Source organism: Oncorhynchus kisutch, linkage group LG6, assembly GCF_002021735.2.
Source record: "Oncorhynchus kisutch isolate 150728-3 linkage group LG6, Okis_V2, whole genome shotgun sequence".
NCBI classification, from domain to species: Eukaryota; Metazoa; Chordata; class Actinopteri; order Salmoniformes; family Salmonidae; genus Oncorhynchus; species Oncorhynchus kisutch.
The window spans coordinates 39,335,240-39,361,074 of NC_034179.2; the positions used below are offsets into that span (position 1 = coordinate 39,335,240).

At 40.8% G+C, this 25,835-nt stretch overlaps 1 protein-coding gene across 2 annotated transcripts; it reads right to left on the reverse strand.

Annotated features, from left to right (window-relative positions):
- Nucleotides 1-547: 547 nt before the first annotated feature.
- On the reverse strand, nt 548-24,990 carry LOC109891819 (single-minded homolog 2). 2 transcript variants are annotated; one of them, XM_031826723.1, is made up of 12 exons: nt 24,581-24,990; nt 23,482-23,679; nt 15,781-15,863; nt 14,946-15,035; nt 9,002-9,110; nt 8,241-8,326; nt 5,874-6,073; nt 5,050-5,156; nt 4,552-4,699; nt 4,193-4,358; nt 3,493-3,922; nt 548-2,856 (listed from the first exon to the last, which is right to left on the reverse strand). In XM_031826723.1, the coding sequence occupies exons 2-12, from the start codon at nt 23,654-23,656 to the stop codon at nt 2,033-2,035; spliced, it is 2,418 nt and encodes an 805-aa protein (XP_031682583.1). In that variant the 5' UTR covers nt 23,657-23,679; nt 24,581-24,990; the 3' UTR covers nt 548-2,032. The 2 variants fall into 2 exon arrangements, with proteins under 2 accessions (XP_031682583.1, XP_020339886.2); XM_020484297.2 differs by having other exon boundaries at nt 23,482-23,738.
- Nucleotides 24,991-25,835: the final 845 nt, after the last annotated feature.

A 25,835-nucleotide genomic window follows, 5' to 3' on the forward strand; every position in this document is an offset into this window, starting at 1 on the left:
GGCGCCTCCTCAATATCCTGTTTAACAATCTCAGTGGCAGGTCTCAAGGGTCAAAAGGGATCTATCCTCTTTAATATTGGCTGCATAATACCACATCTCAATCCAGCCTCCCCAGAGAGACAGCAGAGCCCTTTGGCTCACCTTCAAATATCAGCTTTTCTTCAAGAAAATCTAGACATTGTTGTTTTCAAGGGTAGTTAGATGGGAATCCTTGGCTTCTATGTTTACGCTAACTCTATTCTTTGAGTTATAGAAAACAGAATGAAGTGAAGGATGTAAGATTGAGAAAATAATGGTTGAGAGCTGATATGTTTGCTGAACTTTGTTTGACAAGCATTCTGACATATGTACTGGTTAGATAGGGAATGGTTGACAGACTTCATATCCCATCGTGATGAAACGTAGAAGACTAGCAGGGAAAACAAGCATATGGAGTGGACATACAGTATTTACATAAACTTTGAAGAGGCTTTGAAAACTAGTGAAAGGTGCATTATTGTATTTGAATGCTTTTATGCTCTATTTGAAACATGCAAATACCCAGTGGTTACCTATCACGTTTATTTGGTGTTACATTGTACATTTTCTGACCTCTGAAATTCATAAAGCACAAATTACACTGTGGCTCTTTTAGGTTGCTTTAGAAATAAATGGGACCATTGTTGATATACTGTACATAACACTGATATGAGAATAATACCATTTTTATGGAAGTGCCTAGTACTTTCAGAGCTTCTGCTGATTTGTGTTTGAGTTTAGGTGTTAACATGGAGTGTCTCCAGTGGTCCTTGGCTGTCATCGGACTGTGTAGATGTGGACCCCTGGATCTGTGACGGGCTTGTCCAAATAACTCCCTGACTGTCTATATGTGTCCTAAGGGGAATGTGGAGGGGTGTATGGATACAGAAGACCACAGTGGATGGACAGTTACACACTCCCACATACATATATTTGTATGTCCCATTTTACCAGGTTGATGGGATACAGGCAGGAGAACGGACGTAAGGTGTACTTCAAGATGACCTCATAGAAAGAAAGTAAGAAGGTTATATGTAACTATTATATAAAAGTGCTCCATATTTGGACATTTGACGTGATTGATATCATAGCAATGTCCACAGACCTCTTCAATAACCAGATGATATTCACAATGCATTCTGAGGAATAAAGAAGAGCTGAAAATAGAAATGGACAATGACTGTCTGGCATGACATTTCATTTGAATTGTTTATTCAGAATGAAAGCAAACTACCTTGTTTTATTTCATTTCATTTCCCCCAATGCAGTATATATTTTTTCATTTTACTTGTTAGACCCTAGTTTCCTTCATAAATAAGCAAGCTGCTTTGTGTTGCACAATAATAAATAAACACATTACGTTTCCAATCTCTGCCATGGGTAGAATATACCAAATTAATTCCAACTTCAAAAGAGGATGAAGGATATTTTCCCTCATTACTGTGTGCAAGACATTGTCCACGTTCAATACTTTTGCAACTGTAATTTTTCTGTTGGCATAATTTATACACGCATTGGAAACAGTTTGCACTTGAACTAGCTTGCGAATTGGGTTGAACTCATGCTACATTCTATAGTCTCTTCTTGTTCAGGTCTGTAGGATAGGTACCTCTATGAGTTACAACATTAGAGGGGTGTATTCTTCACAGGCAATTTGTACCTCAAATGATGTACTGTATGGCTCAAAGGTGATTGAGGTCTTATCAAAAGAAATGGCTTTGAACTAGAATGTGGCAATGCATTACATATGCTATTGGCTAAACTTTATGCCAACAATATAATGTATTCAAGAAACCTGAAATTCCTGGCTGCTCCTTACAGGAGTCTGACGTTGGTTTATCTGTGTAGAAAGCATCGGGAAAAACAGAAATGAGGGTCCCCAGAAAGTGACTCGACTTATGTCTGACACAGTAAAATAGTCTCTGATACAGCTTTTGGTCATGGTCTGTTTCTGACCAAAAAGGCTGAAGTCTAAGGGTGTCTGTCCCTTCTTGACCTTCAATCCCAGGCCGTGTCACCTCTCGTTGGTGATGATGACGGACGTGCCGATGTAATGAGGGATCTCCCTGTGGGTCTCAGGGGAGGAGCCAGAGACGGGGCTTTGGCTCTTGTAGCCATAAGAACCCATTTCATCACCACGGTAACCGTAGCTGTCCGACAAATGGCCGAGGGCAGCGTAGGGCGGGGCCTGGAAGGAGCTGTGTTTGGCCAAGACGTGGTGGAGATTCAAAGACATGTACGGAGCCTGGGCCGGCAGGCCTGCCCCAACTCCCACCCCCATCCCAACCCCAACTTCAACTCCCACCCCCATCCCAACCCCAACTTCAACTCCAACCCCCATCCACATCCTCCTCTCCCCCGCCTCAGGCTCCAGCAGCTTGGGGGTCCTCCGCTCCCAATTGCTGTCCGTGTGCTCCAAGGGGCCAGTGGCACTGTGGCTGTAGGGGGACTCCATCATACACAGCCTCCTGTGCTGCTCCAGCACCACCTGCATGGGGAAGGGCTGGCCCAGGCCGTGGAGAGACCCGGACTGCTTATAGCTCGCCTTCTCCAGCACAGAGCTACTCAGCAGAGGACAGGACAAAGGCTTCTCCCCTACTATGCAACCACCTCCCTCTGAGACCTTGTGGAGGTGGTCTCGGTTGAACGGCAGCTTGCTGTCCTCTTTCGTGGCCTGTGACTGGGAGGGCAGGCGGTCCTCTGTGGTCTTCCTCTGGCCAAGTGTGTGATGCTCGTAGGGCTCTTCCTTGTACCTGCTGATAGGGCGCAGGGTCGCACAGCTGGAGAGGACGCCATGGAGGGGTTCGCTGGGGGGGTACCCCCTGCTCGCTGTAGGGCCTGTGAAGAAATGAAATGCTCCATGAGATTCAGACTAAAATGCTATAGAGGCTATAGCCAGACACCTCTAGAAGTTTGGTAAGTCGCTGGTTTAAGACTTGCTGCCACACCAATCTGTCCCTTATACATTTTTAAATGATGGGGCACTACTACCACATAGCAATTCAATTGGTACAGCACTTTCAGTAATGGTGCAACAAATATAGCCTCTTACAAGGCATGTCTCAAAATATGTTAATGAGCCAGAAACAATAATACCATGCATCCACTAGTGGTCAAAAGGTTTTTGGCGCTCAAAAAATACGGTACGGTACTGTATTCTGTGAGACTGAATTACAGTATCATTTGAAATATAGCAATTCATTCCCCGCCCACAAATGTTCCCAGAATGCACCCTCATTTACAGTATGCTGCAGTAAAATGTTTCTCAATATTTGACTGTTGATAATACCCAAAATTTCCGTATCAATTACAGTTTTCAGTTACAGTGTACCATTTCTGGTTAAATGTAGCATTTCTTGTGTAAACTGATTATATCAGTTAGTGGTGCATTTAAAAGCTTGTGGAAAGAGCTCTGCGTTCCTCAGCACTGATTGGGAGCCTGCCTTTCCCCATGCTTTTGAGCCAGAGCCATACCGGAATACGCTGCTGCAGTGGCAGTGGCAGTGGTGATGGCACACGATGCAACAGAGCGCCTCGGGGCGTGACCGGGATGGCTTTTGGCGTTGGCACAGCTCCAGCGCTCCTCGCCCCCTCGATCCTGCAGGGAGCTGAGCAGCTGCCGGGCGGCCAGGCTGGGGGAAGCCGAGGAGGGCGAGGCGGAAGAGGAACCCTGGGTGGGTCGCACCCTCCTCTGGGAGTCTGTGTGGGGTAGGTGCCCATATGGGTTGGGGAAGGAGAGGCCATACGGGGCGCTGATGCTAAACAGGACCTCTTCAGCTTCTGGGCCTCCAGAGGGGCCAGAGCTCTGCCCCTGGCAGGGGGTCAGGGTGTACGGGGGGCTCTCCTTCCAGGCCTCTCCTTGGGGGGAGCAGTCCAGCTTGTCTGGATGGTAGGTGATGTTGGGCTGGAGGTGGAGGTAATAGACAGCAGGTTATGGGGGTGTTGTTATTTTCTATCAAGACAGGCAATGAAGACAGTGCTGAGTACAGCTCATTTGTTGAGCTATGACAAAGAATCAAGTCACTTTGTTATATTTTCCTTTTCAAGAGGAAAGTTACTGATTGTGAATAGTGTCTCCTCTTTTTCCAAACTGGCAAAAGCTATTCATCATAATATCGGCTACTGTATGTGCATATGAACAGTATTAGTAACTCGGTGTGAGGAGCAGTAGTACCTGAGGGTAGGGGGCTGTTTTGAGTTTGCTCTTGATCTTGACTGCTTTGGCCTTATGTTGTTTGCGGGGGTCCTGAGAGGAGGCCGGGCCACTCTTCAAGACCAAGCTGGATTTGGCCGCTCGACTCTGCTCCTGAGACAGCTGCATATCTTTATACTCTACGTCCCTGTGGCGAGACATATACATACAGCACAGAACAGCTTGGATTAGCATAACACACACACACACCGGGTGCACCACCTTACAAACCCAGACTTACTTCCCCAAAATGTCCAAGACTATTAAATGGACGTTTTTTTTAGGACATGATTCACCTGTCACAGCACCACTCAGGTCGAAAGGTGAAAGTGTTGACTCACGTGAGAACATAGTTGACGCTGACGATGCAGTGGGGTCTGGAGGAGCGGCTGTTGTGGACGATGGTGGCGTAGCTCTGCACCCACACCCAGCCCCCGTGCTTGGACAACATACGGTAGTACTTAGTGGTGACCTGCCCTTTCACCAACACTGCAGAAGAGGGAGGGGTGAGAGAGAAAGATGGGGGTGAGAGATCAAATCCCAGACTGCACTGTGCCTGGGTAAAAGACTGAGGGAGAAAAAGAGAAGTGCACATAGCTATAGAATGCAGACAGAATGCTTGGGAGAGATAGACTGCAAAAGGCTCAGTTCCATTGACATACTCATGAATACCTTGAGTCATGAATACTGTATCATTTTTATTTTCCTCTTAAACCTGCATGCGTATTCTGTGAGAAACTCCACAGTTGCCACTTACAGAAACCCTAACCCTCTCAAGGAGAGTGTGGGTTGTTTAGTTAGAAGTGTCACAATGTGGACACAGACGGGGACTGACTCACAGAGGTGGTGAGCGAAGCGTAGATGGAATGCGTCACAGCCGTGCACGTGGTGGTATAGTGTCTTCTCGATCAGGTCCTGGGGTTCGTGTCCCGTCAACTCAGCCACCCTTGAATCCAGAGTTCAGGAGTCAAAAGCAAAACATTTTAAATCCTGATGTTCACATCCTTTGTTGTGTTTGTTTTTTATTTTAATTATATTTTTCTGTCTCATTTTACATAGGGTATGTTTTTTCCCTCCCTCCCTCCCTCCCTCCCTCCCTCCCTCCCTCCCTCCCTCCCTCCCTCCCTCCCTCCCTCCCTCCCTCCCTCCCTCCCTCCCTCCCTCCCTCCCTCCCTCCCTCCCTCCCTCCCTCCCTCCCTCCCTCCCTCCCTCATATTAATACAACAGTAGCTAAAACGGGGAGAAGTCTGTCCATAATAAAGCTCTGCTCTACCTTCTTAACAGTCCTACAGGCCATAGTTTTTTCGCACCTGGACTACTGGTCAGTCGTGTGGTCAGGTGCTACAAAGAGGGACTTAGGAAAATTGCAATTGGCTCAGAACAGGGCAGCATGGCTGGCCCTTGGATGTACACAGAGAGCTAATATTAATAATGTGCATATCAATCTCTCCTGGCACAAAGTGGAGGAGAGATTGACTTCATCACTACTTGTATTTGTGAGAGGTATTGACATGTTGAATGCACTGGGCTGTCTGTTTGAACTACTGGCGCACAGCTCGGACACCCATGCATACCCCACAAGACATGCCATAAGAGACTGTATAAACTGCCTTAATTTCGCAGGACCCCAGGAAGAGTAGCTGATGCCCACTCACTCCCATACCTAGAGTCCAGGAAGATGAGCTTGAGGTCCAGGCTGGCCCTGAACATGAACATGTTACTATGGAGCTTGATCTCTGTGATACCACTGGGAGGCAGGGAGTGGCCCACCGCCACCAGACCCACGATCTGATAACACGAGTCAAACAGCGCCATGTCCATCACGTACTGACGGATCTTCAAATACCCACTGCAGTGGATCACCTGCGGAGCAGAGAGATGAGAGGGGATACAGACATAGATATAGCTAGACAGAGAGGCTTTACACCTTGCCTTCTGTGTCCAGAATGTGGTTTTGTGTCCACATTTAGGTGGAGCAGAGTGTTAGATACGGTAGATTGAGATACAACATTGTTGGTAATGCAGCAAACTTGCTCTCACTAACTCCATGAAAGCAAGAGCAGGCTCAAACTCAGCCTGCACCCCACTAAGTGCCCCTCTCAACTCCCCCCTCCTCCACTGCTCCCCTCTAGCCCTCCCTCCCTGGAACAGCCACGTGCCTAGATGCTAATGGCTCTATTTATCTTCCTCACTTCCTGTTAACCTATACTTGTCCGGCCATTCAGTAGCGGCCACCCAGTTCACACAGATGATTTATTCTACTACTTAACATAAACGGCTTGTTTATTGGCAATGTACAGTTGAAGTCGGAAGATTACATACACTTAGGTTGGAGTCATTAAAACTCGCTTTTCAACCACCACAAATTTCTTGTTAACAAACTATAGTTTTGGCAAGTCGGTTAGGACATCTACTTAGTGCATGACACAAGTAATTTTTCCAACAATTGTTTACAGACAGATCATTTCACTTATAATTCACTGTATCACAATTCCAGTGGGTCAGAAGTTTACATACACTAAGTTGACTGTGCCTTTAAACAGCTTGGAAAATTCCAGAAAATGATGTCATGGCTTTAGAAGCTTCTGATAGGCTAATTGACATAATTTGAGTCAATTGGAGGTGTACCTGTGGATGTATTTCAAGGCCTACCTTCAAACTCAGTGCCTCTTTGCTTGACATCATGGGAAAATCTAAAGAAATCAGCCAAGACCTCAGAAAAAAACATTGTAGACCTCCTTAAGTCTGGTTCATCCTTGGGAGCAATTTCCAAACCCCTGAAGGCACCACGTACTTTGGTGCGAAAAGTTAAAACCAATCCCAGAACAACAGCAAAGGACCTTGTGAAGATGCTGGAGGAAACAGGTACAAAAGTACCTATATCCACAGTAAAACGAGTCCTATCTCGACATAACCTGAAAGGCCGCTCAGCAAGGAAGAAGCCACTGCTCCAAAACCGCCATAAAAAAGCCAGACTACGGTTTGCAACCGCACATGGGGACAAAGATTGTACTTTTGGAGAAATGTTCTCTGGCCTGATGAAACAAAAATATAACTGTTTGAAATTGCTTAAGGACAACAAAGTCAAGGTATTGGAGTGGTCATCACAAAGCCCTGACCTCAATCCCATAGAACATTTGTGGGCAGAACTGAAAAAGAGTGTGCGAGCAAGGAGGCCTACAAACCTGACTCAGTTACACCATCTCTGTCAGGAGGAATGGGCCAAAATTCATCCAACTTATTGTGGGAAGCTTGTGGAAGGCTACCCAAAACGTTTGACCCAAGTTAATCAATTGAAAGGCAATGCTACCAAATACTAATTGAGTGTATGTAAACTTCTGACCCACTGGGAATGTGATGAAAGAAATAAAAGCTGAAATAAATCATTCTCTCTACTATTATTCTGACATTTCACATCCTTAAAATAAAGCGGTGATCCTAACTGACTGACCTAAGAGGGCATTCTTACTCTGATTAAATGTCAGGAATTGTGAAACTGATTTTAAATATATTTGGCTAAAGTGTATGGAAACTTCCGACTTCAACTGTAAATTTACAACAGATCTCAATTGCAATCTGCTAGGCGATGTATATTATAGGGGACGAGGGGAAGAGAGGGAAGAAGTAGGGAGTGAAGAATATTGCCGTTGCATCCAGAGAGGAGGGTTTTAGAAGAGGTAGTTGTTGTTGGAGATTTGAGTGGGTCAAGTGGAAATGCTGCAGCTGCTGAGACTCTCAGACAAACAATATGCAGTTTCAAATAACCTGTTAACACTGTAATAACACTATAATAACATTATAGCCTCAATTGAACAACAACATTTTAATCTCAAAATAGAAGAAAGAAGAAATATTTGTTTTGAACTGACACATTTCAATTGTAGGTGTTTATTTTGATTTAGTTACTTTCTCTCTTATATTTCTCTCTTATATTGATATTCATGTTTACTACTTCCAGAGACGCAGATTATCATGGAATACAGTAACTAGGAAATGTGATTTCAAATATTTAATTTCATTATAGTAGTACCTTATATCCTCCACACGTCAGTCCTGCATTACGCTTGGCCAATACACACTTCATCCTCAGGAAAAAAGAGCGCTCAATTTCGTACTCTGTAACACACACACACACACACACACACACACACACACACACACACACACACACACACACACACACACACACACACACACACACATACAGACACAGACAGAGAGAGGAGACATAGACAAAATTTTAAAAATTCACCACCACAGTCGCACACACAAACCCTGGTTAAATGTCCTTGAGCTGTTCTTGTCTATTAATATTCTGTATTATATCATGTTTTGTGTGGACCCCAGGAAGAGTAGCTGCTGCTTTCGCAAACAGCTAATGGGGATCCCAATCAAATACCAATACCAAATAAAGCAGCAAATGTAGATGTGGCTAGCCTAAGTGTGTGTGTGTGTGTGGGGGGGGGGGGGGGGGGGTCTTATTAAACTCCCCCAAAGATGGTACTCCACAGAATGTCGAGTGCTGTTATCACATAAAACTTAAGATGCTGCTCCTAGACTAAGATAATGAAAACCTGCCTGCTGCTCTGAGAGAGAGAGAGAGAGAGAGAAAGAGAGAGAGAGAGAGGCTGCCTGAGTATTATCTTGTATTATGCATCATGGTGCTACACATTGTACTTTGTACACAAGTACTATGTTGTTATAGTTGCCTTCCTTCTTACGGTAGAGGTAGACCTCATTGAAGTAGAAACAATGTTACTTATAAACATACAGAGAGAGCATGTTAGGCACCTTGCAGGAAGTGGTGGTGGAGGGGCTGATGGGCGCTGAGCACGGCCGTCATCTCATCATGGTCTGATTGGTGGATGTACTCAAATATACTGTTGCCCGTCAGCTCCACCTGACAGAAACAAATCAATCAAATCAAATGTTATTTGTCACATTAGCCGAATACAACAGGTGAAATGCTTACTTACAAGCCCTAAACGAAACATGCTTAAGAAGTTTTAAGAAAAATAAGTGTTAAGTAAAAAATAGATGTATAAAAAATTGAAAATAAAATAACAAACGGCAGCAGTAAAATAACAATGTGGAGGCTATATACAGGGGGTACCGGTACAGAGTCAATGTGGAGGCTATATACAGGGGGTACCGGTACAGAGTCAATGTGGAGGCTATATACAGGGGGTACCGGTACAGAGTCAATGTGGAGGCTACATACAGGGGGTACCAGTACTGAGTCAATGTGGAGGCTATATACAGGGGGTACCGGTACAGAGTCAATGTGGAGACTATATACAGGGGGTACCGGTACAGAGTCAATGTGGAGGCTACATACAGGGGGTACCAGTACTGAGTCAATGTGGAGGCTATATACAGGGGGTACCGGTACAGAGTCAATGTGGAGGCTATATACAGGGGGTACCGGTACAGAGTCAATGTGTGGAGGCACCGGTTAATCACATCACATCAAGTTTTATCAGCCTGATTTTTGAGAAAATGACAACTTGCATTATGTATGTTAGAGACCAGCATATAATTTCTTCAGTGACATGTCACCCCTAACAAATCCAATCAAATGTTATTAGTCACATGCGCCGAATACAACAGGTTACAGTGAAATGCTTACTTACGAGCCCCTAACTAACCAACAACGCAGTTTAAAACAATTATAAGAAAAAAAAAGTTATAAACAACGCAAACAAACAAATAAGAAAACACAATCGGTTGGGGGCACGTAAAATGTCTGCCGCCTTCTCTGGTTCCATCTTAAAACAACAGTGAAGAAGACAGAGTCTTTCTGAATGGTGTTTTGAGGTCTTTTGATCATTTAGCAGGATGATACTCTGTCATTACAAGGGATTACATTATCAAAGAGAAATGCCTATTGAAGGGGGACACTGACTTTCTGTGTGTGTGTTTGTGTGTGCACGCGTGCGTACATGTGTGTGCTCGCGTGCGTACATGTGAGTGTGTGTGTGTGTGAATGCCTGTGCCTGCATGCGTACATGCATATGTGTGTGTGTTGGAAGTGAGGAAGGGGACAAAAATCGATCTCTGCATCACTTTCAGCTCCGCCTCAAAGGCGGATGATTGTCAGGAAACACTCGGGTTAATTTATGAAAGAACCAATCATTTGCATGAGAACACAGAACACCGTCTAGGCTCCTCTCTGATCTGTTTTACCTCTCAAATTTGGGGGCTGGGTCACTCAGCGAGCGGGTCACTGCTCCCCACTTCAACAACAAATTGGTTTCTTCAGTTAGGCTCGGGTAATCCATGCTTTGTAGTGAGAGAGCATTGGGACTGAGCATAGAGGACTGCTCTGCTTTTTGGTGTCACAGAAATGGTGTTCAGGAGCAACAAGTGAAATATGTGTGTAACAGTGGAGGCCCCTCAGAGGAAAAAGGGGAGGGCCATCCTCCTCAGTGAATTTCATAAAACGTTTTATTGTAAAAATGTAAAAAGCTATCCTTTTTAGATAAAACTATACTCAATTTAATCACATCATAAATAATTGATTAAAACACACTATTTTGCAAAGAAGGTCTACAGTAGCCTCAACAGCATTCTTTCGGGTGGCACCATGGTGTAGCCGGAGGACAGCTAGCTTCCTTCCTCCTCTGGCTACATTGACTTCAATATAAAACCTAGGAGGCGCTTGTTTCTCACCCCCTTCCATAGACACAGTAATTATGAAAACTTCCGGAGGACGTCCTCCACGCCCTGACCTTAGTTTTCTATGTTTTATGTATTATTTTGGTCAGGTCAGGGTGTGACGAGGGTGGGTATACTTGTTTGCCCTGTCTAGGGTTTTTTGTATATCTATGGGTGTTTGTTACTCCAGGTTTATTGTAGGTCTATGGTGGCCTGAATTAGTTCCCAATCAGAGGCAGCTGTTTATCGTTGTCTCTGATTGGGGATCCTATTTAGGTTGCCATCTTCCATTTTGGTTTTGTGGGTTATTGTCTATGTGTCGTTGCCTGTCAGCACTCGGTTTATATAGCCTCACGTTAGTTTTGTTATTTTGTTAGTTTGTTTAGTGTTCTTTCTTTATTAAAGGAAGTATGTATTCATATCATGCTGCGCCTTGGTCTCCTCAATACGACGAAAGTGACAATCAGCATGAACTGCAGCATGAACTGACATGATGTCCAACCAATCAAAGGATCAGAGAATTAATCTAGTACTGAAAGCATAAGCTACAGCTAGCTAGCACTGCAGTGTATAAAATGTGGTGAGTAGTTGACTCAAAGAGAGAGAAAGACAATAGTTGAACAGTTTTGAACGAATTAATATCTTCCAAAATGAAGGAGAAGCAAGACAGAAATATAGATTTCGTACTTTTTTTCACTTTCAGTTTCACTTACTTAGCTAGCAAATGCAGCTAGTTAATTTAGCCTACTGAAACACCCTGCTCAAACAGAGGGATGGGAAGAGGTGAGAGGAGAGCGCATAGATGTGAGAAGGAATACAACGTGGCTGCTACGAAAGTGAATTGTGTTTACAAGTGATCAGGGGTGTATTCATTCCGCTGATTCTGTTGAAAAACATTTCTTAAATGGAAGCAAACGGAACAAAACAGGGCTAAACATACCTGAATTTGTCCAATATAAACTCTTGTTTGCAACTGCAGGCAAGATTGTGCAAAACGGTATTGAATGTCACTGTCTGTCCATGTCTCACTGTCTGTCACCTCAAATTTGTTTCTCGACCTGTGTGTCCCGAGGTTGTAAACTTTCATTCATAGGCTAGGTTTTAGCAACCTTATGATGGGTATATGGAACATTTGAGTATCATGTAGTAGCCTAAACCTATCGCTGTTACATTGAACTGGGTGAATGGAATGTGAATGAGAGCCATACAATATGATGTAAGAGAAATAAGGCCATGGTCATGAAAAAAAAAATCTGACCTCATCTTAAACGGCACTGACCGCCACTGGTGGGTAAAAGCACCAATGTAAGTTAAGATATGTGGGTTACTGATACTTAACAGGCATCTAGATTTTACAATGGAAGATGGGTTAACCTCAGTGTTTCAACAGAGGCATTCTCAACATACTGTTTTGTCTTTCACAGTTCATTTTAAAATGACACTAATCTTAGCCCACTAAACACACACACACACACACACGCACACACTGACACTGACTTGCACTGGCCCTGCACACTCACTGAACTCTACCCACACACTCACACATACTACACTGACACTCCAACACACACACACACACACACACACACACAAGATATCAACAACAATGGATGGTCCATTTGAATAAGCTTGACAGCGTACACAGGTGTGCACAAGCATAATTTACATCAGGTCTGCGTGCAAGAGTGCTACATTCAGAGTGGGTGGTTGGGCTGTTTTTATTGGATTGAGTTATTGCTGTTGCTCAGCCCCCCTGTTCTCTCGAATGCTTTCTGAGCACAGCCGTCAATGTGTCTGTCCAAGTTTTCTTAGGGGAGGTACATTCAAGACATCAGCATTTCTGTTTGCTATCCACAGCTCAGTACACAATCTCTTTACATGAGTGCAGTGTTAGGATGACAGCGGTTCCATACTTTAGGTTCTGGCCACTTTTGTAAGCAGAACACCCCTATACTGTAAGTAGCTCAACTAAAATCAATGTGGGCACCTCCATTTTAAAAAACTGATTCAGAAAATAGTTGCTTTCAGCATACCCCCAAATGTCTATGTTCCACCCTTTTGGAAAGTGAACCAGATAGAATGACGGTATGCTGAAAGTGGAGGCCAAGAGTATAACTCATCAGAGACGGTACTTTAAGGGAAAACCTCTGCTTTGAGGGAGGCTGCCGCTGACTCCATTTCGCTATTCTCAGTCACCACCTGTGAATAATGAGATGATTCAGTGGGAGTCCACGTGTGGAGACTGGGTTAGATAGACAGAGCATCTCTCTCTGGGGGAACACCAATACTGATGAAGTGGGCATGTCAAGCAGCAAAGAATGCTGATCACACTGTCCTAATGGAATATATATATAAGCCAAACCAGCAATGATACATTGCTTCTCAGTCAAACTGCCTGGACCTCAGTTAAGGCAGGGTAAACAGAATCAAATACAGTATACAAATACACATACAAAAGTATGTGGACACCCCTTCAAATTAGCGGATTCGGCTATTTCAGCTGACAGGTGTCAAAAATCTCCATAGACAAACATTGAATGGCCTTACTGAAAAGCTCAGTGACTTTCAAAGTGGCACCGTCATAGGATGCCACCTTTCCAACAAGCAGTTTGTCAGCTGTTATTGTGAAGTGGAAACGTCTAGGAGCAACAATGGCTCAGCCACGAAGTGGTAGGCCACACAAGCTCACAGAATGGGACCACTGAGTGCTGAAGCGGGTAAAATCGTCCTCAAAACTTGAGACATCTGTGGCTTTGTGTTATGTGACAAACTGCATATTTTAGAGTGGCCTTTTATTGTCCTCAGCACAAGGTGCACTTGTGTAATGATCGTGCTGTTTAATCAGATTCTTGATAGGCCACACCTGTCAGGTGGATGGATTATCTTGGTAAAGGAGAAAGGTCACTAACAGGGATGTAAACACATTTGTGCAGAAAAATTTAGAGAAATAAGCTTTTTGTGCGTATGGACAATTTCTGGGATCTTTTATTTAAGTTCATGAAACATGGGACCAACACTTTACATGTTGCGTTTATATTTTTGTTCAGTATAATTGTGTAGATACTCCACTAAGAAAAACTGATGGTCCACACCAAATTTCTCTATCATAATCTGTTCAAAAGTTATTGTTTTTTTTACCCTTGTAGGATGGCCAGGATCAGGGTGACTAAATCAATGGAGGCCAAAGAATAAAAGTGGTCAAAAATCTGGAAAATAACATTGTGTCAGCTAGGCTGGATGCTGTGTGAGAATTAAGGCAAACTAACAGGCTCATGATTGAACTCGTCATCTTTATTATTATACAGAGAACATAAAACAATATAGAGGTAAGATAGATATTGATTTTGAGATATGACATGTATTGTTTTCATATTTTAGTATACACTTTTCATATTAATGCAAAATTCCTGTTATTTTGTAAAAATGTATCAGAAAAACAAGCATATCTCTGTGAGATATCAACAGAGCACTGAGCGTACCGCAAGCGTTTTATTTTCAGCTCCTACCATGCTCATTTCGCTTTTTGCAGAAGACCACCACAACAATGAAAATCCTCAAAAGTCACTGCGAGAAGTGGCACCACTCTGTCAACAGAGCTTGGTGCTTCTTATCGGATGTATTAGGTTACGGAATCTGACTTTTTGGATTGGTAATGATATTTTAGAGAAAGACCCCACTGATAGATTCAGAACATGAAGAATCATATTTGTCTGGGTAAAATGTAAAGTGAAATTTCATCACCAAAGCCCGTTTTCACCCTCTTTGGTCAGAGTTGGTGGACTGCCTACAAATTGTGAAATGAACAGGGCCCAAACACAAAGGAAAATAACTCAACACCTAGAATAGACTGACAGATAATTTTCTGTGTCCACCCTATACCTTCTCAATTATCTGTGCTAGGTGAACTTTGCGTAACATTCTGCAGTCTGTTTTACTGACTGTCAAATCAATGGTTGAACAGGCATATCAGGAGGCAGATGCCCCTTAGTTGACCTTGGTTGTGTTGAGGGAGGCAGACACAAAGCTCGTGGCATACGCAATGGCCCAGGACCAAAATGGAGGCAGAGTGATGTCTTACCTGGGATAGGCCGAGGTGGACTGATGCAGTCTCAGAGATGTACATGATTTTGCCGTCTGAAGCTACAACGAATACGAAGCCGTCCAGAGTCTGGGGAGCAAAACGTGTTAGACCCCAAAATATACCATCCATTTTGGATAATAACATACATAGAAGGTCAGTTAGAATTGTAGATATTAGACATTGCATTGTGCATAAATCAGCATATGGGAGTATGCTTAAGAGTGACTTTTATGCCTACTCTTTTGTCGTCTTTCAAAAACCACACTCTGTTCTATCACATCTGGCTCTAATCATGGCATGAAATCCACTACAAATTCTTGGCAAAGCCTACAAATTCCATAGCAAAAACATTGTAACATCAATGGCATTTTCTCTTCAGAACACTACAATTGTCCTAAATACATACAGTACCATACAAATAAGGCTGTCTTCTGTATACCACCATTACCTTGTCACAATACAACTGATTGGCTCAAATGCATTAACCTCTTGGCCTTTCCTTTAAGCTGTTGAAGGAAAGGCCAAGAGTGTGCAAAGCTGTCATCAAGGCAAAGGGTGGCTACTTTTCTCAAATATAAAATATAATTTGATTTGTTTAACACTTTTGTGGTTACCACATGATTCCATATGTGTTATTTCATAGTTTTGATGTCTTCACTATTATTCTACAATGTAGAAAATAATTTTAAAAATAAAGAAAAACCCTTGAATGAGTAGGTGTGTCCAAACTTTTGACTGGTACTGTATATTGTGTTTATATAGTACTGAAATATTGTGTTACATATTTGTGTTGTGTATATTGGGTCATATATCTGTGTTGAAAATATCCCACCTGCAGTAGATGGGATCCCAGTTCTTTTGCCATGTTGTCCAGAGGGCTGATTCTGGTAGGTTGGCCCCAGGCCTCCCCCAGCCCTGTAGATGAAACACACAATAGGTGTAGAATACATTACCGAGCTGCTTCCAGGAGAAGAGGACACTATGAAGAGGACCTAATATATAGCCTTACATTATTTTTTGACTGGTCTGGTCAGATATTGCAATCTCAATGGTACGGGTTAATGACACAATGTCTTCTACGCCAAATGAAAAGATGGACACCAGCCAGCGTTAAAGGGGACATCAATCACGACAACTGTCCCTTGAGATGCTGCTCATAAAGGTTTGAGAAATATTGAACCATGGTGATACTAAAGGATTTCAAGCTGCTTCATCCTGTCTCATTATGTTGTGTGTATTTGTTTTAAATCACATAGGTTGAAAGTAGTGTATGTATTTGCAGCTGATGCAAAGTGAGTGCACAGAATCCTACAAGCACACATGTCCACCAGTCCTGTATAAGGTTGGACTAATGGGAGATGTCACATATGAGAGTAGATTTCAGAAACACACCCTTATGCAGTACTTTTGCTGTATTTAAATATTTTATTTTAGTTTGTGCTTGACTCAGATCCCATTATTTGCTCATGCCCACATCCATAATCCCCTATGTCACTAAGAACAAGATATATTTTTCCTACAGTCATTCTCACATGCGCTGATATTATTTGTTGGACACTGGGACATGCAAACAACCTACTGGGCACAAACAGGTTGAATAAACGTTGTTTCAATGTCATTTGTCATTTGGAAAATACATTGATTTCAAAAAAGTAATCAACTGTTGTTTTAGGGTGACACTTCAACCACAAGATTGTCATCATGGTAACCAAATTTCAACATAGACAAATCTTGTATAAAACATGTTGAATTTGTACCTTTAAACAACGTCAGATCTTCAACATACAGTAGCTTTGATATTTGTTACTGACTATTATTGTGATTTTGTTAGAATGATTGATAAGAGAGCTCCACTTTAAAAAAAACTAAATAGATTCACTAAATAGTCATTCCAAGGAGTAGGTTTAACAGAGCAAATGAAGTGTGACCATACCTTATCACTCAATGATGCTATTTAGCCTGATATAGCATTTATAATGTCATCAACAGCTATTGTTTCAATTCAACCCAGAATTTAACTTAAAATAAACAATACAATAGGCCTTGGGTTTCAAGCTCTGGTTGATATCAAATCTAGCAATATATAGTGATGTTGACTTGTGTTCGGTTGTCAGTGCAACCAAATATCAACGTTTGAAGGAGATGTATCTTCTGCTTCAATAGTTCCATCACTAATAATTAATATATTGGATTCACGTCTCCATTTCAGCTGAAAATCTAAGTTAAAGAATAGGACTAAATCAAATCAAACTTTATTTAAAGTGAATTTAAAGTTTTATTTGATTCAGTCTTATTCTTAACTTATATGTTTGGTTGAGATGGAGACGTGAATCCAACATATCAATTAGTAATTTGTAGACAAACTAGAATTAAAGCCAGACTAAATCAGTAGCCCAGATAGAACTATCCAAGCAGAAGATACATCTCCTTCAAATGTTGATATTTGGTTGCATTGACAACTAAACACAATTCAATATCACTTTTGCAATACAATAAATAGCCTATTAACTTGTTGACAAGTTAAGAAATGATATGTTGGATTCACGTCTCCAACTCAACCAAAAATAAAAGTTGAAGAATGAGATTAATCTATTGGTTCAGATGGAACTATCCAAGGAGTAGATACATCTCCTTCAAATGCTGATATTTGGTTGCTCTGTCAACCAAACACAATTCGATATATAACTTTTTAAATACAGTAAATAGCCTAAAGTTAAACAAAGGGATACTTCAGTATTATGGCAATGAAGCCCACTATTTACTTCCCCAGAGTTAGATGAACTCATTTTGATGATACCATTTTTATGTCTGCATACTGTATGAAGGACGTTATAGGTAGTTTCGCTAGCCAATGCTAACTAGTGTTAGCACAGTGACTGGAAGTCTATGGTATCTACTTGCATGATAGCAGTTACCATATACTTCCAGTCATTGCGCTAACGCTAGTTAGCAATTGAGCTAATGCTAGTTAGCAACTTCCTTCAAACTGCACACTGGGACATAAAAATTGTATCCACGAGTTTATCTTACTCTGGGGAAGAGTAAGATAAACCCAAATCCTGAAGTATCCCTTTAAATGAGTAACACATCCATGGCCATATTTTGAGGTTACTGTAACTATACATTTCTTCTTATCATATTCAGTGCATTTGGAAAGTATTCAGACCCCTTGACTTTTTCCACATTTTGTAACGTTACAGCCTTATTCTAAAATTGATTAAACTGATGTTTTCCATCATCAATCTACTCACAATACCCCATAATGACAAAGCTAAAACAGTTTTAAGAAAAAAGATTAAATATCACATGTACATAAGCTAACTTCCTGCATTTCAACACATTTTACAGTTTTATAAAGTGTAGTTTTATAATGCTATTTTACAAATTTTGTCATGAGTCTGAGAGAAAATGTTACCATTTTAATGCTAATTTCCTGCAATTCTACACATTTTGCCATGGGGCAAGAAGACAAGTGTGCTGTTTTATAGCTCATCTCATGCACATTTTTCCATGAGGCTGAGAGAAAATGTTGCAGTTTTAAAGTAACTGTCCAGTGAAAATATAACTTAATATAAGTTAATATATTGTTAACTTATACCCAAATAACGTTGTTGACTCATCCTATACTCATTTCTGTGACCAAAGCATTAATTGAAGAAAAAAAACACTTCAAAAACCCCACTTCAAGCTTGTATCTCAAACAGATCGTTTAAAAAATGCTTGCTATTTCCTCCTAGAGGTAATGAGCTGGCATTAATATTTTAAATGACTGGTATACACCCACACCATTCCAACACAGAGAAGCTGCTTTTCTACACACTTAATTGCCATTTTTGGAAGGAAAACTATTCCACTCATATTGTAATGTATCAAAGGTCATATTTCATACAAATCTGGAAACACTGGACAGTTACTTTAAAGATCGACTTTCGGCAAAAACTCAAAGTTACGGCTTTAAACTGTAACCAAAAACAAATCCTGTGAAATGACATCAACACATACTAGAGGAGTTACTGTCTAGCTACAAGTGGCTTGCTTAGCTAACAAACTAGCTATGTAAATCGTGACCAGAATAACACATCAATGAATTGGAATTTGGTTGTGCTTTTAGATGGTTGAAACATAATGATAACACATTGCAAATGTAACTAACTTTTGGCTTTCTTTTTGAGTGGTGAATATTTTAGTGAATTTAGGTTTTAATCTCATTGATCAACATCTCAACCAAATTTTCTCCCAAATATCCACATTGAAATGACATGGTGTGCTCAGTGGGACCTTTGTGTGTTTATAATCAATAACTCAGTTTGCAAGTTAAGACTTGACAAAATCACAAGAAAAAAGAAAAGAAAAATAAACATGTGAAACATGTTTTAAAAGAAAGTGTTACATTCACAGAAATGTCACAACTGTCATCTGAAAATATAAAACCTAAACTTGAAATGTATTATGATGTGTGATGAAGTTGAACATTAGCATGCCAGGTTGTCCATCTTATTCATTTGTAGAAGGGTGGAATTTGTCAAATGCTGTGAACTCAATGGCCAGTGTCACTTATTTCATATACAGCGTATTCAGAATGTATTCAAACCCCTTCACTTTTTCCAAATTTTGTTACTTACAGCCTTATTCTAAAATGGATTCAATAAAACAATTTCCTCATCAATCTACTTACAATAATGACAAAGTGAAACCAGGTTTTTAGAAATGTTCGCAAATGTATGAAAAATTCAAAACAGAAATAACATATTTACATAAGTATTCAGATCCTTCACTATAAGACCAGGAATTGAGCTCCGGTGCATCCTACTTCCATTGATCATCCTTGAGATGTTTCTACAACTTGATTGGAGTCCATCTGTGGTATATTCAATTGATTGGACATGATTTGGAAAGGCACACATCTGTCTATATGAGGTCCCACATTTGACAGTGCATGTCAGAGCAAAAACCAAACCATGAGGTCTAGGGAATTGTCTGTAGAGCTCCGAGACAGGATTGTGTCGATGCACAGATCTGGGGAAGGGTACCAGAAAATCTCTGCGGCATTGAAGGTCCCCAAGAACACAGTGGCCTCCATCATTCTTAAATGGAAGAAGTTTGGAAACACCAAGACTCTTCCTAGAGCTGGCCGCCCAGCCAAACTGAGCAATCGGGGGAGAAGAGGCCTTTGTCAGGGAGGCAACCAACAACCATGTCTGCAGCACTCCACCAATCAGGCCTTTATGGTAGAGTGGCCAGACGTGAGCCTCTCCTCAGTAAAAGGCACATGACAGCCAGCTTGGAGTTTACCAAAAGGCACCTAAAGGACTCTCAGACTATGAGAAACAAGATTTTCTGGTCTGATGAAACCGAGATTGAATTCTTTGGCCTGAATGCCAAGCGTCACGTCTGGAGGAAACCTACGGTGAAGCATGGTGGTGGCAGCATCATGCTGTGAGGATGTTTTTCAGTGGCAGGGACTGGGAGACTCAGGATCAAGGAATAGATGAACGGAGCAAAGTACAGAGAGATCCTTGATGAAAACATGCTCCTGAGTGCTCAGGACCTCAGACCTTCCAACAGGACAACTATGCTAAGCACACAGCCAAGACAACGCATGAGTGGCTTCAGGACAAGTCTCTGAATGTCCTTGAGTGGTCCAGCCAGAGCCCAGACTTGAACCCGATCAAACATCTCTGGAGAGACCTGAAAATAGGATTTGCCGAGAAGCATGGGAGAAACTCCCCAAATACAGGTGTGCCAAGCTTGTAGCATAATACCCAAGAAGACTCAGGGCTGTAATTGCTGCCAAACGTGCTTCAACAAATGACTGAGTAAAGGGTCTTAATACTTATGTAAATGTGATATTTCAGTAGTTTAAAAAAAATTGACTTGTAAACATTTCTAAAAATCTGTTCTTGCTTCTTCATTATTATGGGGTATTGTGAGTAGATTGATGAGGGAAAAAAAATATTTAATCCATTAAAGAATAAGGCTGTAATGTAATAAAATGGTGAAAAAGTCAAGGGGTCTGAATACTTTCCGAATGCACTGTATAGTCTGGGTTCTCAGAAAAACATATGAGCATTGAGCACCCTACATTTTCTCAATTTAACTTTGCTTTGAGTGCTTTGATTTGACTGAGTTGCAAAACTGGGGAAAATATGCAAAATAGTGGCTATTGCACAATATGTTTTGGACAAACATTCAGGGTTAATAGGTCACAGTTTTAACTCTTATATTTTCATACTTTTCACCATCAATATCCATTTAATTCCCTGTGTCTTGGTTTGATAGACGGGATTAGGGATTAGGTGCTGTGCAGGACAGGCCTTTTACGGATCTGTAGACCCAAATCACGTAAGTGGCTGCAACAGACGTTGCACTTGCACCCCCGCTATAGGCATAAATGGAAGCAATTTGAGGTGGTGTGAAAAAATGTGTTTGCTTATTTATTACTCTTTTTAAAGAACTGCCTCAAACTAAAATAAATTAGGCCTATATTTGCGTAATTTGCACTCTTTGCACATGGAATGCACGAGATAAACATGCATAATTTGCGTGAGGTGATAGGCCTATATTTCACAAACTTTTGCGCATCATATTGAAATCTGCCTCGGGTCCAAGCTTCTGAATCACCAGAATAGTTATTTGCAGTGCTTGACTTGGACTGAAATAGGTGCCGGTACTCAATTTGGGTTCCGGTAGGCCTACTGTTTATATTTAGGTGCAGGTGCCCCACAATACTTTTGATTTACTATTCTAGAATCGGAACAGGAGCTCGCTCAACCAGTAGAAAATGATGGTGCCGGTACTCAGCTCCGATGAGGTCATCCCCAAGTCAAGCAATGGTTACTTGCAAAATAAGCCTACACATTTGACAATGTGAGGGACAGTGGCCATTAATAGACTCGTTGGACGGAGGTCACATCTCTCTCAGTACCAGGATGTCGTGAATTACATGTAAACCCCAAAAAAGATTCAATACATCTGATGTTAGAATAATCAATATGTCAAACGAGAAAGTAAAAACAAAAATGTTACGGCAGACTGTAGTTTGGCCTAGCCTTGGCCTATTTATTAATTTGAAGTGACTGTTAATTTCTACAGTTAATTAAAACGAAGGCTTATATTTCGTGTGAAACATTGTAATTAAGATTAAACAATCCTATCTAATCATATTTGCTATAACTTGGAGTGCTTAAATAATATTTCACCTGTAAGTTAATGTAATTTAAAACGGAGGCCTATGGTCTGTACCTTTGAAAGAGGCAGCATAATCATTTTCTCGAAGTAGGTTCTTAGCTTATTAATTAGTTCATAAATACATTTCTGTTTTGTCATGGAAGTTGCGTTTATTTTAAATTACAATAGTAATGCTATTTAGTTGTTTTAGGGTAGTGTCTGATTTTGCTCCATAAAAAAACAACGAATTGTCCTAATCATTTTAGAGAATATTAGTTTAATTGATTTCCAAATATTTGAAATTACATCAATCACATTTTTGATTACTATAATTAAATATGATCAAGACTATAATAGATGTAGGATTACACTTTTTATTTTTGTAATATTGTCATACAGGTTAATTATTTATAGATTCCACAAGATTTTAATGGTGAAATGGTCATACATGTAGCTACTATTATCCAGAACTAACGGGTGGCCCTTTTAGTCCGTGCCTAAAGGTTTCTGTGACTTTATGAGTGATGGCAGATCAATTCTAAGGGAGGAAGAGGGCTGTTTTCCTCAGGTTTAGCCTGTCGAAGTGTTCCTTTTATTGACCATAATTGGATGATTTATTATAACTCCTAATCTAGAGCCACATGTATAGCAGTGAAACATTATTAATGTGAAGTTATAAACTTGTAAAATGAGTATTTAAAAAAAAATTGTATGACCAGGTGGGAAAGAGGAAAGTTGGTGACAATTATAAAGGCACTTTTAGGCATGCATGGTCATATCCCACTGGGCAAACACTGGGTGAATCAACGCTGTTTCCTGGCCAAAAATCATCTATGTGATGAAGTTGAATCAAAATTGAAAATTGGTTGGATTTGCAAAAAGTAATCAATGTAAAGGAATGTCGTAATTGGGTACCCAACATTTCATATAAAGCCATTAACATGTTGACATTTTTTTGATTTCACATTGAATTCACATTAGTTGACAACTCATCCAAATGTAAATCACAACTAGACGTTGAATTGATGTCTGTGCTCAGTGGGATGCATATCTTTTAGATATTTATAATTGGCAAATTCTACTGGAGATTCATTTCCGACAAATCACTCTAACTGTCCATAGAAACATTAACTAGGGGAAGTGACAATGGTAACCTACATGACCCCGAAAATGTACATATATTTCAAAATTAACACAATGAAAAGGCATACATTTTCTTATATTTTCTGTCCCTTTCAAATTTGTATTTGTTAAAAGTATAATACAAAGACTAATATTATGTTTTAAAACCTAACATGTGCCTCTTCTCCTGAAGACATAGGCCTAATTATGATTAATCATAATGGATAGTGGTAGCATAACTTACCATCCGGAAACACGGCTCTCATCTTCAAGTAACTGGTTGTCAGCCGAATTATTGAAGCCTTATCCAGTTGTGAGGTGATGGCTGAAGGTAAAGGCAGTAATTTCGCCAGTTCATAAAATTCTCCATTTTCTTTCTCTCGTCTCGTCTTCGCCGCATTCTTGGACTTTTCCTTCATCTCTGACTGCTGTAAATTAATGCCTGTTGCAACACAGAACACCTTCCTCTTCGCCCTCAAAACGTAGATTTTTCCTTTTTATCTTTGAATCAGAAAATGCACTTACCAATTACATCATAACGATATTGTAACATATTTTATACAATTTCTTGAACGATCTAGTGAAAAATAAGCACTCTCCTGTCTCCTTATAGATTGCAGAAACGTGCATGTTCACTAAAAACAACCTGTTGCATGTAATTAATTCCAATTAAATATTACAACCATTAGCCTACATGTTGATATGTATTGAATGTTCGAAATGTTGGTCTCCAAAACATTGCTTTCCGACGCCTGTGCATAACACAATTTAGGTGGTAAACAACGTTAAAGTTACCAGAGCCCTGTAATCATTTGAAAAGCTTTTTCTTCGACTAGGCTACTTTTCATTCAAAAGAGTCTGTGAGGACAAATCTTGGGTAGGCTCCCTTCAGTCTCCAAGTGGTGGCATGAGAAACAGGTTGCTCTCTACTGAGCAAGTAAACTCCGGAATATGTAGACTGTCAAATATCACACGGATGAACGCCCCGTTTAAACAGAAAAGACTCCCTTGAAGTATCAGAAAACCTCTCAAGTTCAGGCACACCATCAAAAGACGATTTGGTTGGATTCGCTATACCTCATCGGTGCGAAGGTGTAGGCCAATTCATTTGCGTAAACAAAAGTCTCATTTTAATCTTTTCATTAACGAAAACAAACCCATATAAACACTATAGCATACTGTTAACGTTTGTAAAGAATTGGACGCGAAAATATTCGTGCGTAATGGCAATGTGTAGGCGATCCAACTATTCAACTTGTCGAATAATTACAACATCCATGCCCAAGACACATTTAAAGACATCCATGATGTAGATGTTTTACAGCATCTCAATTTGAAGTTACCTGCGCCTGGAATGTTATTTTTCACACTTCATTCCAGAGTGTTTGCTGCCATAACCACCAGAAACCTGTCTTCGATGACGCACGGGCACTGCAGTTATGATGATTAGTGAATAACGACTATATGTCCTTCCCATCTAATGTCCACCTTGTTTAATCGACTCAGGAAGACATCAACTGAGTTCTCCATTTCCTTATTTCAACGCCAGGATAAGGATACATAACTAGGCTACCAATGGAGAGCATGCGAAGTTGTCTCAGACAGTGCTAGGAATAATAAGGCAACCATTTCGTCTTCAAGAAGTCTCGTTTTTTGGCTTCAGTAATCCTTAAAGACAGACCGATTTTCCAAACAGCACCCGTCAATTCCTTTTGCAGAACCAAATGCGGACTGAGGGAGAGGGGCGGTGCGCAGGCAAGAGGGCACAGTTACATCACGGAATCTCTACCGCCTGGATCAAAGCAAGGTAGCTTCAGTGCAAATAAATTGTACAAAAAATAATAATACTATATCAACTCTAGTGTGGGGCTGACTACATGACAATAGACTGCATGTCTCCTCCTAATTCATCTGGTCACATGTAGGCTCCTGGGCACAAACTGGATGAGTCAACGTTGTTTCAACGTAATTTCTAAAAATATTGTGATGTGGAATCTACATTGAAAATACATTGAATTTGAAAAAAGTAATAAAGGTAAACTGTTGTTTTGAGGGTGAAACCTCATACACAGGATCATGTCATCATGGTAACCACATTTCAACAAAGACAACCCGTGTATAAACTATATTGAATTTGTATCTTTAGAACAACGTCAGATCTTAAATGTTATACCCACTATATATTGTTATATATATATAGGCTGGGTAGCGCATCTTACTGGATAGTAAATATATCAACTGCTACCCTTTGGTCTCGCATCCAGGGTTGTACCCAAGCTCATCCCTGCTTAGCCATGATATGTGTCACTGACTATTACCAATGTTCTATCATGAGAATGATTGTTGTTTGCTTTCCACTTAAAAACTAAATATATTCACTGTTGCTGTCGAAGTAATTCCTAAGGGTAGGTTTAACACATGTGACCATACTTGATCACTTATACGGTAGGCTTTATCACCAATTATGTTATTTAGGCTTATATAGCATTTGCAAAGTCATCAAGAGTTAGTTTCAATTCAACCCAGAATTCAAAAAAAAAATAGACAATACAATATGCCAAGGGTTTCAAGCTTTCAAATGTTATGATATTTTGTGAT

Bases quoted from the DNA above. Each gene is read 5' to 3' on its own strand.
- LOC109891819 (XM_031826723.1), bottom strand. From the start codon at position 23,656: ATGAAGGAAAAGTCCAAGAATGCGGCGAAGACGAGACGAGAGAAAGAA. The intron at 15,036-15,780 runs GTGGGATATTTT...TTTGCTCCCCAG, and splicing joins TGGGATCCCATCTACTGCAG to ACTCTGGACGGCTTCGTATT. The intron at 3,923-4,192 runs GTACTACTGCTC...CTCCACCTCCAG, and splicing joins AAACAGCCCCCTACCCTCAG to CCCAACATCACCTACCATCC.